The sequence below is a fragment of the Macadamia integrifolia genome, chromosome 3 (assembly GCF_013358625.1).
Source record: "Macadamia integrifolia cultivar HAES 741 chromosome 3, SCU_Mint_v3, whole genome shotgun sequence".
Lineage (NCBI taxonomy): Eukaryota > Viridiplantae > Streptophyta > Magnoliopsida > Proteales > Proteaceae > Macadamia > Macadamia integrifolia.
The window spans coordinates 10,943,696-10,961,721 of NC_056559.1; the positions used below are offsets into that span (position 1 = coordinate 10,943,696).

General features: G+C 38.9%; 2 protein-coding genes across 4 annotated transcripts; both read right to left on the bottom strand.

The window, feature by feature from the left end:
• On the bottom strand, positions 1–3,792 carry LOC122073622 (protein ACCELERATED CELL DEATH 6-like). Its single transcript, XM_042638230.1, has 3 exons — positions 2,685–3,792; positions 1,333–1,862; positions 1–722 (listed from the first exon to the last, which is right to left on the bottom strand). Exons 1-3 carry the CDS (start codon positions 3,253–3,255, stop codon positions 72–74), a joined length of 1,752 nt encoding a protein of 583 aa, XP_042494164.1. The 5' UTR covers positions 3,256–3,792; the 3' UTR covers positions 1–71.
• Positions 3,793–4,436: 644 nt separating this feature from the next.
• Positions 4,437–14,246, bottom strand: LOC122073620 (pentatricopeptide repeat-containing protein At3g18110, chloroplastic). 3 transcript variants are annotated; one of them, XM_042638226.1, is made up of 8 exons: positions 10,237–14,246; positions 9,906–10,106; positions 9,150–9,240; positions 7,613–8,442; positions 7,385–7,490; positions 6,451–6,527; positions 4,904–4,947; positions 4,437–4,796 (listed from the first exon to the last, which is right to left on the bottom strand). In XM_042638226.1, exons 1-4 carry the CDS (start codon positions 13,830–13,832, stop codon positions 7,879–7,881), a joined length of 4,452 nt encoding a protein of 1,483 aa, XP_042494160.1. In that variant the 5' UTR covers positions 13,833–14,246; the 3' UTR covers positions 4,437–4,796; positions 4,904–4,947; positions 6,451–6,527; positions 7,385–7,490; positions 7,613–7,878. The 3 variants fall into 3 exon arrangements, with proteins under 3 accessions (XP_042494160.1, XP_042494162.1, XP_042494161.1); XM_042638228.1 differs by lacking the exon at positions 6,451–6,527; XM_042638227.1 differs by lacking the exon at positions 4,904–4,947.
• Between the last annotated feature and the right edge of the window lie 3,780 nt (positions 14,247–18,026).

Consider the following 18,026-nt stretch of genomic DNA (forward strand, 5'->3'; position numbering starts at 1 on the left):
CAAATTAATCCCCTACATAAATTTATTAAGTCCTGAAAGCTAGGTTAGAAGTCATAAATTATTAGTACATATCATTTATGAAGACAACAAATACAACTAGTAAATTTAGAAAACCACTCCCATCCTCTAAGACCAAGGGGTGTTGATTGGTAAACATATATAGCAGTGGGAATCACTAAAGGGTAAACAAATATGAGAAACCCAAAGACCGCAAAAAAATATGGGCACCAAACTGCAATTCCATATCCACGAGTGATGAGATTTCTGAGGTCACCACCAGGCAACAATGCAGCCACACCTTCCATGAAAGCCATCCCAGTTGACAGGAAAGACAAGAAGATCAAGATTCTAGCAGCTTCCATGAATATGATAAGTTTTTTGTTATTAAAGTACGTTCCAAAGAGTATGAGAAACATAGCTGTTAAGGAGAGTCCCATAGCTATGGTATCAGCTATCAAAAAATCTTGGAAGAATGGGTCTCCTGCAAGAGTAGCCATTCCTTGGATTGAGTCATCTCCACCACTACTGAACCCACCAGGTACTTGTAAGGCAGATGCAAAGGTAACAGTGGCAATGAGTGTTGCAACTGTCCCCAGAGTTCCTGCCATTTGCTTGTATGAATCAATCATTAGTTTACTATCATCTTGGTTTTCTTTTCCAAGCTTCTTGAACCATTCTCTCCAACTTTGAGGTCCTATAAATTTGACCCACATGCTCGACATCTGTAAGGAACATATACAAGATTGGTCACTTGTCAAATTTTAGAATCGATTCAAATCAAAGAGGCTCTTATATAAATCTTATTCTCTCTTGCATGTCTATCCATGTACCCTCTCCATATTACTTAAATTAATTTTCAGTGGTTTATTTTGTTCCGTGATCAGCTCTGCATAGGCTGAAAATTGACGTGTGAGGAGGAGACCTTAGGTTCTATCTTTGCACAAATTTTGCGCAAATCAATTGAGATGGCATGTGGTAGAACTAGACACCCAACCATGTAAGCCCTTAATGAAGCTTTGAAAATCTATATCAGGACTACAGACGAAGGGTACGTATTTGATTAAAATAGGCTTCAAAATTTTACAGGTGGCTAATTCAAACATTGTCCTGTCTATCTAACAATCAAATCACCACAGCATTCTGCCACAATATTAGGGCCCAAAAAGTGGAACCTTGAGATAAGCTTATCTCAATAGTGATTCGAGTGGTTGTAAATTGAAGGCAAAAATGCCACCAAGAGGCACTAGGTCTCGGACAAACAATGAGAAAAACAATAGGAACAAAACATCAACCCAAGAAACGATGACACGGGTTTTGGGATCGGTAACATACCACGGAAAATATTGAGTTGCGAGGCTGCTTGTCTTGAATTTGAAAAGCTGTTTGCTGTTCCTTGTTAAGTTTCCATAGATCTTGCCTCGCATCGAATGCGAAATAAAAAAATGTCCTCGAACAAGTGAGTTTGGCAGATACATGGAAAGGTGTATTTCCATATACATCTGCCTTGTTCATCAATCTTCCAAGGCCCAATATATCTACAACATAGATCACCATTCTTAACTTTTCACTCTTCACTGCAAAATGAAGAATGGACTCTCCTTCCTTGCTTAGCTGCTCTGTGCAATCTGGGCAATGTTTAATAAGCTCTTTAACAACTTTGAGCTGGAATTCTTGTGCTGCAATATGAAGTGGAGAGTGACCATTTTTATCCAATGTATATACACTGGATGGGTATTTTGATATCAACTTCTCTACCATATTATGGTTTCCAAATTCTGCTGCATAGTGGAGAGCTGTTTTTCCATATTCGTCTGCCCCTTGGATGATTTGTATTTTCTTGTCTGTAAGTTCTTCCACAATATCTGAAACAATACAAAGGATAAATGAAAGAACAACTTGGTCACATACTGTTTTAAAAATTCTATTCAGTAAACTCAGGATCAGCCTGCTCTGTCCAAAATGGGCTAGATTTCTGGTCAGATTCCTCCAGATTTCCAGTTCCACAACATGATCCTCCCTAGACCCCGAAGTGTTGAAGCCTCGTGTATTCGGTACGTCCTTTTCTATTGAATCTGGGATGAAAAATCAATACCTGAGATTGGGTTGGGTTTCACTCGAGCTGGGTTCTGAGTTCAGATATAGGAAAAAAAAAAACTCAGCCGATGCAGTATCCCCCCTCCCAACAAGGAGCCACCAGAAGCCTGCTTTTACTATCATGGAGAAAATTTTATCAACTTGGGCTTAGGCTCAGGCACCTCAAGGTCAAACCTGAGGTCTGATTCACCATGGCACTTCAGATGGGCACATGGGGTATTGAAAGGGTATTTTGGAGAAAATACTAAAATACCATATAGGGGTTTGTGAACCCGGGATGGTGGGTGAACCATATTCTATAAGAAGGGAAAACTGTGCATTACAATTGGATGATTTGCACAGGGATTCAGTAAAATTAGAATATGGTATTGAGCCCTTCTTGAAGTGCCACTTGACAGGCCCCCTCCATGGCACGATATTGTAAAACACATTTGTGTAAGGGAGGCCGTATGCACACTCCATAGCACTTGTCTAGGCAATGTGGGATTTTCCATGGTTAAACCCCCTCCACCCTCCCGCATTCTAAAAAGGAAAACAAATAGTGGGGGAAAAAAGGAAAGAAAGAAAGCAGAAGCATTGATCGACGTTACCAAAATATTTCCTGGCCGCAGCATAATACAAGGCTTTCTCGCCTTTGGTTCCACCATAAGCTGCTGGTTCTTCTAAGATCAACTTCACCATTTCTAGCTCTTCCGTTTGAGCAGCCAAGTACAGCAGAGACTGGTCGGCCTCATTGTCATGACATGAACAACAAGGATCAGCCTCAGTCAGCAACTTTGCCACTTCAAGATTCTTATTTACAACAGCCTCATGCAAGGCCATGTAATTATCTTTGTTTCTCATTCTCAGGTTCTCAGCTTCACCTCCACATTCAATATCATCAGTCCTTATTCTTGATATAAGAAAACTAGCTATATCTTTATTTCCAGTCCTCGCTACAACGTGCAGCGGAGTGTCACCGTCGGAGTTTGCCTGTGTGAGGAGCGACGGACACTGGTTGCAGAGCTCTTGCACAAACTGGTTGTGTCCGTAGTACACAGCAATATGAAGGGCTGTGTTGGCTGTTGGCCTCGTTGCTTGCTGATCTACATCAGGGATTTCTCGTAGCTTTAACAGGGTAGTATTACCATGGCTTGCAGCCTCGTAAAGCTTAGGATTCATGGTTTTATCGCAATCTCTCTCACTTATCTTTCCACACGCAGTCCATCTCAATGCAACGCCCAATGTTTGATTATATATTGATTCATTGAAAGCTCTGTATAAGGAGTTTCTAAGAACTTACGTGTTCTTAAAGGAGCCCTTTATTCTTGTTTTACTCCGGTACTCAATTCTTTTTCTGTGACAGTTGTGAGAACTCATTGGCTCAACTGGTAACAGGGTAGAAAGGATATGAAGAAGAACGGAGTTCCTAAAAGGATCAACTGGTTGTCCCTACCATATCATCATCATATGTCCCTGTTAACCTTTAAATTATACTTGCCTTAAGCAGGGAAAGAATAAAAACAGTTGTGCTTGCTTTCTCTTTTTGGCTGAAGATTTTTGCTTTGAAACATGCATTGTTTTATCCATGAATTATTACGAAGGCAGTTTCCCTTCACCAATGGTGACTGAAGAATCCCATGTCCACGGAATAATGTGTCCATGAATCCACTTCACTGGTGGAGGAAAACTTCTTCTGATTACTTTTAGCGAAAAAGATCCCTACCTGGTTCTGCACACCTACGTCCAGACACGGGTAGCTACAAGAGCCACCTTGCCCCCGGTTGGTTGCCTGTGCCCCTCTCCTGATTGGTTCCTGCGATGACACAGTGGCCCACACGATCAGGTAGTGATCCCCAGCCCTTAATTTTATCATATAAATTTCCAACCCAAAAGTAATGGCTACACAAAAATAGCTATTGATATTGGCTAAAATCACGACACTACCATAAATCTTTCATCTTTCAACCTTCAAAGAAAGATTAGAATTGCGAGAAAAGTGGACCAATCTATTTCCAGACCTAACCCAAGATGGAGATGGTCTGAGACGGTACTGATCTTTCCCTCACTTCCTCTATTTGCCTTAACTCGTTTCATTCTGCCCATCAAAGAAAGTGCAACACCCTCTCTCCCTCTGTGAATTGCAAAATAGATGATAGTACCTGTGGAAAGAGTTTCAATGGTACCCCTGTAGACAGCTTTCTATACATTTGGGACTGAAATGAAAAGAAGAAATATATATGGTCCCAGCACATGCACTCGCAGAGATGATTGCTCTAACTTGGTTTTTAAACACTATGATCAACATTTCAACAACTGCTAGGAACCACAAGATTTCAATGAAAACTCTTCTAAATGCCACCTTGAGCTTTATAATACCCTTTATTAAAAGAATCCTCAGGTTGGAAGAGATTGATATATCATAATATCAATTAATATACAAATAAGCACTAATGTTACAAGGTCAAACAAAATCCAATACTAGGATAGGATTCTTTTTTTTCGGTGAAATAGACAGGATTCATGTACCTTTGGGGGAGGGAGGAGTCGTTACAATACATAAACTTCTATCATACAACCACAAAGACCAAGGACAACTATTGCCGAGAAATTGGTGGTGGTGGTGTTAGCAAGAGTGACTGGCCATAGAAACTACCTTCAAATCCCTGAAGATTCTTCAATGTGGGCAGCATTCTCTGGGAAATTTTGATGAATGGATGCTTCTGTAAACAGAAAGAGACTCAGAAATTTAGCGCCTTAGCTTGGATGAAGTGAAAACCAAATCCCAAGGAATAACAAGCAAGGAATACAAGCAAGGAATAGAGCTAACCAGAAGGTCCAAATATGACATTTATGTTTTGGGGGTCCTGTATGCTGCAAATACATCCAGTAACAACACTGAGTTTTGAATAGAAACCACTAAAATGCGGTTGGATGCACTCATTGTACTTCAGATGTATCAGTCAATTGGTAATGATTTTAATTGATGCATTTTCTTCACTATAAATTTACACATAACCCAAAGCAACTGTTGTCATCAGTCTGAATATTCTCAAGAGTCAACAGCAACCTAGGAACTCCATTAATCCATGGCATGAGAACAGCCTCAATTCTAATAGTACAATGGGTTTCATGAATGCTGAGGTATACAATTCCCATTCTAATTGCAAATCAAACTAAAATTTGAAACAATGGAAAGGAGCAAATGATATTCATCATTAAGGTTTATAGTTTAGGGATAGGTAGAAAAACTTTGGACAGATATATCTCATCCAATATATCTACTTGTTCAAGCTGATTTATCATACTGTGCATACTGTGCATTTTTTCCGTGCACACTTCAGAATAGTTTTATCGGCAGTGATGAGGTAGGTGGCAATAGAAGCTGTCCATCGGTAAGCGAAGTAGCAGTTTAGTTTTCCCCACTGAGTATGAATAATTTAATTATGATATGTTCTGTAAAGGAATGACTTAATTGTAATAAATAGTGTATGTTCTACACAAACTACAAAGCCAGTGCATATTGGAAGGAAGTGAGGATGAGGAAATCACTTGCTAGAAAGTCAATTACATATCCAGACTAGTACCGATTGATTACCCATAAAAATTATTGAGTTGCATGTGGTCCAGAGCAGGGTAACCACCAAGTACTCTTCTCCCACTCAAGTGACCTGGATCAGATATCCTACAAACACGGGTAAAAATTGGGAGTTGGGAAGAGGAAAAAAATTCGAACAGACAACACATTATTCCAAATTCTCTCTACTTTCTGAGGGATTTGGCTTGAGGTGATCAGGTCTTGAAGATTGGAACCCATATAGAAGCCTTCAAAACTTACATGGAAATTCCTCATTAAATTTTTTGAAAGCCACATCTCCAACAATCCTACTAAGACAATCAGGCCGTGAAAGTTTAAGCAGCTCCATTGATGTCTACATGCTCCTCCCCATTGTCAAAATTCTTGTGTCTCAGGATCTCTCTTGCAATGGAACCTTCACCTTGCCCCATTAGAATATAAAGATTGAAACAAGAGGAGAGGAGAGAAGAAGGTTGAAGGAGAAGGAGAAGGAGAAGAAGAGAAGAGATGACGGTGGAATGTTGTGTTAGAGAGAATAATCTCTACCACACCTATATTGCCTCACTAATATGATGTAAGAAATTACATACACCTCCCTAGGAAGGTAAAAGGTAAAAAAGGAAAAATAAAATATAAGACAACAAGATAATAAACTGGTTCCTAAAGTACACTCATTACATAACATTAACACCCCCCCCCCACACACACACACATATAAAATAACCACAAGGGAATCTTATTTCCATTCACATACTAAGCATTTAAAATTCAAAGGGAAGTGGGAGAAGAAGAGAAAGTACCTTGGGTGGTGAAGGAGTGAATGAACAAGTGATTCATTGTAGATGAATTCATCTATCTCTATAGCAATGACTATAGCCTACAGGAGAAGTTAAAAAGAGAGACTTAATTCAGAAAAATATTAGAAAGTAAGAACTTTTGTCCCAAGATGAATGAATGAAAATTGCGATAAAAGTATTGACTTTTCCAAAGGGCTTTGTATCAAAAGGTGCAATGTCCCGGTACTGACTAGGAAATTTGAAAACTGTATTAGGGTATAAAAAAATGTCATTTGAGGTGGTATGGCCATATTCAAAGGAGATCTGAGGATGCTCCAGTAAGAAGGAGTGACCTGATTCAGATTGAAGGAGCTAAAAGAGCTAGGGGTAGGCCTAAAATGACCATAGGAGAAGTGATGAGGAATGACATGCATAGTCACGGTCTCGTCCCAAGTATGACCTTGGATAGAGCCTATAGAGGGCAAGAATCCATGTAGCCGACCCCATTTAGCTGAGATTCTCCTGACTTGGTGGGTTGTGCCTCTTTTCTCTTACTCACATCTTTCTTTTCTCATCTCTCATCTTTTAATTCTGTTTTTTTTTTTTCAATGGATCCATGTACTGGGGATAAGGCTGAGCTTGTTGTATTAAAAAACAGATTTTCATCATGGAAAAAGGAAACACTCATTGCATTTCAAATGACAAATGGAGAACAAAATGAACTCTATCAACTGAAAAACAGAACTAAAGAAACCAATGGGTATTTACACAGGAAAATAGGAGCAATATTATAAAAAGAAAACCCAGCCAAGAACAGTACCAATGAGATTGCAAACTCCATCAATAAGGCTTTAAACAACCAACTACACATAATGCTCACATCACCATCCCAAGATATCATTAAGAAGCAACAGAAACTACAGCTGAAAGCAGTCCAAACCTGAGGCTGTTTTGTTACCTTCCATTTTGAGAAGGGAATTACTTTGTATCTCGGCCACAGATGATTCAGTTCACGCTCTCAATAACCAAAGACAAAAAGCAAGCTCCGAAGGTTCATATTTCACCTAATCAATACAGAATTTCAGCACATAAGACATCAGAATTGTCCAAATAAGAAATTATCAAATTTCTAAAATAATAATAATAAATAAAAATTAATAAATTGTTTAGTTAAGAGTTAACTCACAAGAAGTTTCTGGAAAGTTTGCAAGGAAGCCAGTATTAAGAATTAAGATTCTGAGGAAGGCTGACCACAGAATCTAGAAAATCATAGTCCCCTAGCATGTTCTCAAAGGTGATTAACATGGGAGCTCCCTGAAAACTTGAGTCAGTCAATTGATAACCAATCCATCAAACAGAAGCTGAAATTCAAATCTGTATCTTGCCAATTCTGTTTCAAGGCTGGATAATAGAACACTAACTCAAGATATTCATAGCTTCTTTTCGGTGGATTTATCTCAGTAACTGGTCCTCTAATCTAACCCTATTATGGCCTGGGAGCATCACTTTTCTGATAAATTTCCTCTTTCCAAACGACATTTTCTTCCTTGGTCTCATAAACCCACCCCTTTTCTTCAGCTTTTCCAGTTTTTCTTTCCTCCCCCGTAAATCAGCTTGAATAACTTTATCTCTCTTGGCATCTGACAGTAAAGCCAATCTTGCAAATTTCTTTGGTCGCACTTTCCCCAGTCGCTCATGTATGTCCTTAAAAACAGGTACAAGGCAGCTTCTCATGAAACATCCTTCACTGAGTTGTACTGAATTTGACTCAGGGAGGGATGGGGCATCCTTCAACTCAAGGTCCAAGCAAAACGGGGAGTCCTTCAACCACATCCTTAGGGAATGGCCTTTTGCTACAAGTAGCCCAGTACGTGTTTTACAGGGTAGGAAAGGGGACCCCATCTCCCAAAGGTATGCCTTCAGTGTCTTATTGAGAGAAACCATATTGTATTCTGCAGTCCCAGATATCAAGACAACTGATTTTGAAGACTCAGGCGAGCCCTGCAAGGATGCATCCTACCAGAAGAATACCAGTAATGCTAATCAGTTGTTTCTTAAGTATCAGTTTTCAAGAAATGTCAACTATAAACTTGAAAAGAATAGGAAAGAGGAAAGCACACTGAGAAGCCTAACAAAACAGGCTGTGACCAAATTGAATTGACGGATCTTTCCATGACCCGTGACTCCCCTGAATTAACTAGACTTGTCCAAATCATGTCATTCTAACATTACAATATACAACTTTGATTTTTTATTTATTTATTTATTTAATTTAACATGCTTTAGACATTTCTAGAATTTGTTCGCTTTCCAACTCAAGAACCAAATTGCTTATATAGGAACAGCATTAACATTTTCATTAGCCTAGATAATAAATAATGCTTGAACATAGAATGGACAAAACATCATGTAACTAAATTTCTTATAAGGCAAATAAGATTTTTTATAACCAAAAGTATGGGAGGTTTTCAAATTCAATTTTAAAATCTAGGATGTCGAGAAATTTTCAAAAATATCAACTTCTCTAGTAAAAAAATTACTTGACTTCAGCCAAATCCAGCAAGAAATGTCTAATATCTTGACTACAATTTCAGGATTTGAACTGTCCAATCTCGTTGGTTTGGCGAGGCCAAAGCTTGAAGTATTTATGAAACACATGATTTGCGATGGCATTAGAAAAACTAGAAATTTACAAGTAACATAAACAGGAAAAAGAAGCATACCTGCATATGGTCCAACCATAAAGTAAGACCAACAAGGGCTGCACCAGGGGATAGCTTTCTAAAATCAGCTCCCCAGTCCTTCTCAGATACCCTATGAGACAGGATAATGAATCGTCAGAACGAATACTCAAGTTATGGCCAAGAAATATAAATTTCACCGTAATACAATTAATAATGAGAAAATAAGATTGGCATGGGGTACAATCATAGAAGTATTTTAGCACCCAAGGCTTATTTCCTACACTAGCTTAGGTCTCTCCAGGCTTCCTCAGCAGGTCAATGTAACATGATGTGACATAATGAATCTGACTATGATAATTAAAAGTTACCATCTCATGTACACATCATTTTGGTTCTTTCAGATTTATATTTCCCTCACCAACTGCAAATACTTATAAAATATTTAACCCTTCTTGTAACCCTTCTTTTTTTCTTTTTTTTGGGTAAAGATTTCTTCTTCTTTTAATATGTTGTAAGAAGACACACCAAAAAAATATTTCCTATCCTTAGTGAAATAGTGAACACATGTATAAGGCAGAGGAAGAACAAAACTATCAGGGATTTTTGCAAACATGATATCCCCAACCCACCCCCCCCAAAAAAAAACCCAAAAAAAAAAAGCAACACAAAAGTGATTAATATGCACCCATTTTTCCATCTTCAACAGCAACTGAAAAAGAAATAATTCCTATCCTCAAGAAATTTGTACTTTAGAATATATATTTAAAAAAACACACTAAATGTATTCATGGCAACCTGAAGATATCATGGCGATAAACATGTCTCTTGATTGCAAGTTGGAACAGCCATGAAGCAGTGGCCCGGCGTTCAAATGCCCACAACAGGTCCTCCAAAGCATTGACAAAGTTAAAGGCTGCATTATCCTCTGAAGGTACTAATTGTTCAAGAAATTGGTCTACCTCTGCAACAAGTGACTCAGATTTTTCTGTCAGAAGCCTGCAAAAGCATGGACTCAATTAATACTGGACTCACAGAAGAAAACTAAAATAGAAAGTATTCCTTTAGAGGCACATGGATTCTTGCTAGTCGCTAGGGCACTGGTACGAATTCAGTCACCAACATCTACCTGATAGGAAGATCAAATCCTGCATCCCGAAGTGAGTTTAGGAGGATCATGGCTTCACTTGTGAGCTGCGACAAACTTGCTGCTCTGATAAAAGAAGTCCATATCCTGTGGTCTGGCTCCACACCATCTTTCCTCATCTCCAATAGCTTCTCAATTCCCAAATTGTAGTCTCGATTTTTAAGATATGCATCAATAACAGAGCTATATGGTAGTGTACTGAGATTTAGACCAGAAGTTTTCAAATTATTGAGCACCTTTTCAGCCTCCATGGGTTGTCCTGCACTACCATACGAGACCATAAGCAAGTGCATTGTGGCAATAGTAGGCTCCAAACCTGCCTCTTTCATCATAACCAGAACATTTTCAGCTTTGGAATGGCGACCAGAATTCCTGTAAATTTTCATCATTATATGGTAGAAAGAGCGATCCAATTTCAATCCTTTTAACTGCAACCACTCAAATAGCTCGTCGGCTTGTTCCCATAGTTGTTGCTTACCACATGCCGAAATCAAACTTTTGTAAGTGTCCAATTTCGGATCCATACCCTGTTTCTTCATTTCATGCAACAAAGATAATCCTTCTTCTGGTCTACAATCTCTGCAGTACATCAAAATTAAAGTATTGTAAGTATCAGCATCTGGCTTAAGTCCTGAAGCTTGCATATGCTGGTAAACCTCGGCTGTCTTCCTGAAGTCCTCAATTGCAGTGTATAATTTAAGTAGAGAATTGAAAACCTGAAGATCAGGCTTAAATCCAGCTTCCCCCATCTCGGAAACCATGGATTCAACATCCCTCACTCGTTTTCCTCGGGAAAACAACCCAATTATACTTCTATATAGATGCATAGTGGGAAAATATCCAGCAGCCTTCATTCCATGGTATATCTTTTTCACCTCGAATATGTTTCCAGCTCTTGCGAAGGCATCAAGCATCAAAAGAATGGAACTTTTGCTAATCTTAAAATCCATATCCTGCAACTCCTGAATGACCACATAAAGCTCATCTAACCTCCCATCAATAATCAAAGCTTGCAAGAGACCATTAATGGAATCTACAGTTGGGGATGGACCATCTCTCATCATTATATTAAATACAGCCCTTGCTTGCTCGTAGCAACCATTGGCTGCATATGCATGTATTAGAGCATTCCAAACCTTCCGGTTAACCATGGAGTGGTGTAGTCTGAGTTGCTCTACCAAGCTCTCTGCCCTCTGCAATAACTTCAACTTCCCATATACCTCAATTAAGTCAACATACACAGAGAAATCATCAAAGGAGAAGCCCAAACTTTCTGCCAGATCAACCAAATAGTGTGCCGTTTCAGGAAAACCCAGTTTACAATAAATGGTCACTAGACTTCTGAAAATCTTATGTGACAGTTCCACACCACAGAATTTCATGTCGGAATACAACTGAGAACATTCAGCAAGCAATCCTGCCTCTTCACAGCAATGAATCAGAGATTCATATACAGTGCAACTCCAGTTAAAAAAACCAGTCTCTTGTGCTTTCCAATATTCTTCCATAGCAGCATCCAGTTTCTGATCCTTGCAAAGCAAGATGATCAGAGCCTCAGTTAATAAACTTTGGGATCCAGAAGCATGCTCCCTTAAAAAATAAAGCAATGCATATGCTTCTGTGTGCCTGCCGGAGGAACTATATGAACTGAGAATAGACAACAAGTTCTCACTGTCAGGTTCATGGCCTAGAGAAGCAACCAACTTCAACATCTTAGCAGCATGGTCATAGCATTCCCCTTTGACAAGAAGAGAACAAATGACTTCTGGGCTCATACCGCAAAGTTCCATATCCTTCATGACTCTTTCCACCTCTTCCTCTTTTTTCTCCTTCATGAGCAAGTTAAGCATCGCTTGGTAGAGGTCGTCTTCTGGTCTGAAATCATAATGAACCATCTCTTGGTACAAACCCATTGCTTTCTTCGTATCATTAGATCTCAAAAAGATATCCAGCATGACAGAATAGGCGAGATGGTCTGGCTTGATCCCAGACCTCAGCATGCAATGAAACGTCTCTTCAGCCTCAACTCGCATACCAGCCTTAGCATAACCACAAATCAAAGCACTGAATGTCCGTAAAGTGGGCTTCACACCTGCAGCCAACATCTCTGACATTATATTTGCAGCTTCAGTTATCTTGTCTGCTTTTCCAAGTGAATTGATCAGAACAGTATAGGTAACTGCATCAGGGTTGCGTCCTAATGATTTCATATCTTTGTATGTCTGCAATGCCAGATCATGCTGGCCCTGCTTCCCATACATATGGATGATGGTGTTATAGGTCATCTCATCTCTCCCAAACCCTGCTCCTACCATCTCCTTGCAAATCTCGTTCACCTTGACAACATTCCCCTCTCTTGCAAATGCATATAGCAGAGCATTATAGGTAACTACATCTGGAAAAAATCCTTTGGACCCTAATTCCTTATAAAGCCGCTCAGCCTCCATTGCCATTCCACATTGACCATAAACTGAGATCATAGCATTGTAAGTCCAGATATCAGGCTGGCATTTGTGGGACTTCATATCCTCATAAACCTCCAATGCCTCCTCCAAAGTTGACCCACGAGAACAAGCGCTGATGAGAGTATTGTAAGTGATTACATCAGGTCGCAGGCCTGATCTCCTCACCTCATTGAGGAGTTCAATAGTGGAACCTGAATGCACTGAACCTGATTTTGCCCTGGCATTAATCAGAGTATTAAAGCTCACAAGGTCCGGCTCACACCCTCGTTCTCGCATCAAGTCAAGCAGCTCTAGGACCTTTGAAAATCGACCATTCCGGGCATATACACCCATCATGGCATTGTACACTTGGACAGTGTTCTCCATAGCAGGCTCTGCCCTGGTGAAGATCTCTACAGCCAAGGCTTCTTGATTGGCTTTCCCAAGCACAGCCAAGATTGTGGCTAGCATCCGCGCATTCGGGGAATACCAATCCCGAAGGTTCAACCACTCGTAAACCTCCAAAGCCCTGTGCCAATTTGACTGCCCAACCCATTTCACTACAAAGCAGTAATCAGTAGGAGTCATCTGGACACTCCGATTATCCAACACGTCTGCAACAAATTCCTCCGGTTGCAACCGCAAAATCCCATCCGTCAAAAACTGGACTCTCTGCCTCCAATCTTTGGCCCTCTTCAATGCCAATTTAGTCATTTTCTTCGCTCTAGTCCTGCTAGGCTTTCCTAGCACTTCAAGGGCTTCATCACTAGAATGAGAAGAATCTAAGGTTTGGCTTTCCTCTCCTAAGCCCAAAGAATCAAGGAACGAGGATTTCTCAACACCGACAAAATCTTTCACTTCCATGGAAGAAGTAGGAGTGTTGGTGGATTGGGTCTGAGAAGCAGTGTCATTCTCTGTGAATTTCAAATGTGGCCATCTCACTGTCGGGGAAGCTCTACTGTAACTAAATTTTTGTATATTCTGTTCTGGAGCAGTCTCAATTGAAGAAAACGTAGAAGCAGAGCAGTTCAACGAAGATTGGGTTTGGATAGCATCACAACGTACCTTTGTATTATATGACTTATCAAAGCATATAGGCATTGCTGCAAGGGCCAGAGCTCCACTGAAAGCCATGACCTATTAGGCTAGACGATTAGGGTTGCTTTCTCTTATGGTCGAAGAATGCTAGGAGGCCAAATGGAAAGATGGAATGGTTTCCCTACAAGTCCTCGACTCCTCTTCTTCGACAGCAATAAATGAAGAGATGCGATGGGGGACAAAATGGAGATAGAGGACTGAGAACGCTCGGTTGTAGAAATCATCGACCATAAGAAGCACTAACGCCGTGTTGGGAACGCGTCAGAAAGAATAGGTAGAGCGGCAGCGCCACCGGCGACAGGAATGACGAGATAAGAGCGGCGGAGGCCGTGGTGGTGGTGATTTTGGGCTTGGCTGATTCAGTCTTCTGGGGTTCAGGTGGAGGCAGTGGTGCTGTCGCGACCAGAGAAACCAAAGGTCACCGCTCAGGTTGGACTTGCAGAAGATACGATTAGAGACAAATTTCATGAGGGCCGGACCGGTAATTTCGCCTCTATGTGTTTGGCACAGGGGGCACACCGGCACACCCCACAGAAATCATTACCGATTTTTTCCTACAAAAATAAAAGAAAAATAAGTCTGATAGCGTGGCCCTGTGTCTACGGTGTAGACTCTAGAGTTTGGATCAGGTCATTCTTAGACAGTGCCGGATAGGGGTGTCAATCGGTCGGGCCGGTTCGGTTTCGATCGGGCTTAATCGGGCTTGAAGACTTTCAAAGGTTACACCGTGTCCGCCCATTTAACTAATCGGGCTTAGTTATTGAGGGCATGGTACGCTTTATATTCGGTCGGTCGGCCTCGGGCTATAATCGGGCCACCTTAATCGGGTTTTAGTCGGGCCTTAACCGGGCTACGGACATGTTTAATGTTAAACGGGCTTTAACCGATTTTTAAACAGGCCCTCTTTAAAATGTGCTCTTATATTCCGGCCCACTCATGCAAGCCCAAAAAAATGACAATTAATTAATAAATGATACCAAATATAACCATTATTTAAAATGTGAACATGTTTTTACTTTTTAATTTGGGGGGTAAAATAGGTATTCTACAATCATTAAAGGGTCGGGCTAGGCCGGTGCACAATAGGCCGGTCTCGGTCGGGTGTTAAACGGTCGTCTCGGTCGGGTGCCAGACGGTCCAAGTAGCAAAACCAAGACCAACCGTTTATAAACGGGCCAGGCTCAAGCCCGACACGTTTAATAAACTGTCCGGGCCGGGCCGATCTAAAAACGGTTGGTCCCGATCGATTTAGTCGGTTCGGGCCACGAATTGACACCCCTAGTTCCGGATCTTCACATGAAATTAAATTACAGTGAAATCTATTGTAAGAAGAGAGAGAACAAGTGGATGACATGCCTGAATCTCATCGTACGAGAATCATTCTTATGTGAGAACTTGACCTAGCGTCCAGACTCCTGTGATTAAACATAGAAGGAGACGAAATGATCACACCAGCCCTCATAAAAGAAAGAATCTTGTTTCTGTTGATATTTTTACACGCACTCCCATTGGCCCCTACTCTAGCTTAGAGGCCACGTTACCTTTCAGGGAACCCTCTAACACTTCCTAGTTATACAACCCCTGTGCCAACACGAGACTAATGAGGGGATGCATAAGGGTATAACTAATGGTGAGTTTTTGGGTTTCGTAGGGGATGGGGACATCATTTCGCCACCCTTTTTGTCAGGGCAACGAAATGACCCATGTTAATGCTCATATGCACCCTTTCATTGGCCCTACACTCACGCAAGGTGCACAATCAATGAACATTCTTTTCCATTATTATTATTATTATTATTATTATTATTATTATTATTATTATAGAATTTCTAAAGTTTTAATAGTTTCTAGGGAAAAATAGCATAAAAGGGAAATCTTTCAAGGTATGTAAAATCCATAACACCTCTTTTTGACTTGAAATAGACGGAGCCATAAGGAAGAATCGTTGCTTCTCCAAGACTTGTAATATGAGATAGTGATATGGTCATCTATTTCATGAAATTTATTCGTATCCACAGTCATGACTTCAATTGTGCTTAAGTAATTAGCAAGCAAAGTAATTAGGAATCCAAAAGGAGCGGCCGAGAGGCTACCTATAAAGAAATTAAATATTCTCTCACAAGCATTGCTGTACCCAACTTAGAACCTATCGGAAATTATTTATGAAAAGTGGATAGTTGAAAGTTGAAATATTTGATATAAAATCATTGAACATTCATGAACTGTACATATATCATCTGGGACTATGTTTGGTAACCAAGACTAAAAAGAATGATTATACAATACTTTTTTATGCGTCTATTTCTCTTCTTAAATTCGAAAAAAATCAATTTTTTTTTTCTTTACTTTTCTTGGTTATCAAACATAGCTGGAGTGATTGTGGTTTTGATGGAGAAAGGAGGGAAGAGCAGAGAGTCACAAGCTAAGAGGAGAAGGGGACGAACTAGGGAAGGTGGCCTCGCCTGGCCGGGCAGGGAGAGAGAGAATAGTTGGGTCAATTTGGATCCCCTTAAGGGGGTGTTTGGTTTGGTAAATCTTTGGGATGACATTCTTTAGAAATCTTTGGGATGACATTCTTTAGAATGATAATTCTTAATTTTTGGAGTTGTTTGGTTCCACTATGATGACCCTCATAAGTGAGCATCCTACTTCCCATGAATGACCATATTACAAAGGATGTGTTCCAAATCTGAGTTCATCTCAACACTTAAACTTAGATTTGAGCAACCTTTTTACCACCTAGTATAAAAGGAGAAAGCGGAAAGACGTTCTCTACGGAAGCCAATATCTCAACCCGCGAGAAACATGCACTAGCCTTAAGGCAACAAAACGATTTTTCAGAAAGAAACATAATTCAGAAGAATGTCTATCAAAAGATTGACATTCATATCCGATACATACACCATTTGATTTACCGAACCAAACACCCCCTTAGGCTTCTATGTTTTGTGTGGCAATGTAGAAAGTAGAAACATTCTTTACAAAGTACTGTTTTACTAATAATGACTTCTACTGTCACAAGGAAGTTTTTTAGGTTTCTTTTTTGGGGCTAGAAATCAACTGAACACATTCTTTACAGTGAATATATGCCTGATTATCTGTTCCCTTCTTATTCTTCTTGTTTATTTAAATTTCTTAACTTTAATCTTTCTTGTTTTACTATTTTTTTTGGTATTCTGTGTTTTTTTTTTTCTTAATAATTAAATGAAAAATCCCTATTTTCTATATTCTCTGTTCTCAATTGCTTTCCTAATTTAAAAAACACCTATATTATATTTTCTAGATTCTCTCTCCTCTATTATTTTCCTAAATTCGTTTGATTCTTTTTTTATGAAATAAACTAATTTCGTTCATCATCTATACTTACAATAAAAAAATAAAATCCCTATTTTCTAGATTCTCTCTCAATTGCTTTCTTTTTTATCAAAAAAAAAAAAAAAGTATTTCCTATTTTCTGGATTCTCTCTTAATTGCTTTCCTAACTTAAAGAAAATATATATTTTATAGATTCTCTGTCCTCTATTGTTTTCCTAAATTCGTTTGATTTTTTTTTAATGAAACTAAACAAATTTCATCTTATATATTTTTTCAAAAAAATCCCTATTTTTTAGGATCTCTCACAATTGCTTTCCTAATTTAAAGAAAATATATATTTTCTAGATTTTCTCTCTCCTCTATTTTTTTCCTAAATCCGTTTATTTTTAATTTTTTTTTATAAAAATAAACTAATTTCATTCATCGTCTATATTTACAACAAAAAAAAGAAAATCCCTATTTTCTAGATTCTTTCTCAATTGCTTTCCTTATTTAAAGAAAATATATATTTTCTAGATTCTCTCTCCTCTACAGTTTTCCTAAATTCGTTAATCTAGAAAATACCCTCTTTTTTGTGTAAATATAAATGAAGAAATTAGTTTAGTTTTATTTAAAAAAAAAAATCCGTATTTTCTAGATTATCTCTTGATTGCTGTCCTAATTTAAAGAAAATATATATTTTCTAGATTCTCTCTCCTCTATTGTTTTCCTCGATTCGTTTGAATCTTTTTTTTTTTTAACTAAACTAATTTCATCATCTATATTTACAACAAAAAATAAAATCCCTATTTTTTTTATCTTGCTTTCCTAATTTAAAGAAACTATATATTTTCTAGATTCTCTCTCCTCTAATGTTTTCCTAAATCCATTTGACTCTCTTTTTTTTTTTTTTTTTTTTTTTTTTTTTTTTTTTTT

Coding starts and splice junctions, on each gene's coding strand:
- LOC122073622 (XM_042638230.1), bottom strand. CDS start 3,255: ATGAATCCTAAGCTTTACGAGGCTGCAAGCCATGGTAATACTACCCTG. Junction 1,863..2,684: donor TGCGGCCAGGAAATATTTTG/GTAACGTCGATC, acceptor GTATTGTTTCAG/ATATTGTGGAAGAACTTACA. Junction 723..1,332: donor GCAACTCAATATTTTCCGTG/GTATGTTACCGA, acceptor TGTTCCTTACAG/ATGTCGAGCATGTGGGTCAA.
- LOC122073620 (XM_042638228.1), bottom strand. CDS start 13,832: ATGGCTTTCAGTGGAGCTCTGGCCCTTGCAGCAATGCCTATATGCTTT. Junction 10,107..10,236: donor GGATTTGATCTTCCTATCAG/GTAGATGTTGGT, acceptor ATGCTTTTGCAG/GCTTCTGACAGAAAAATCTG. Junction 8,443..9,149: donor TATGGTTGGACCATATGCAG/GTATGCTTCTTT, acceptor TTCTTCTGGTAG/GATGCATCCTTGCAGGGCTC.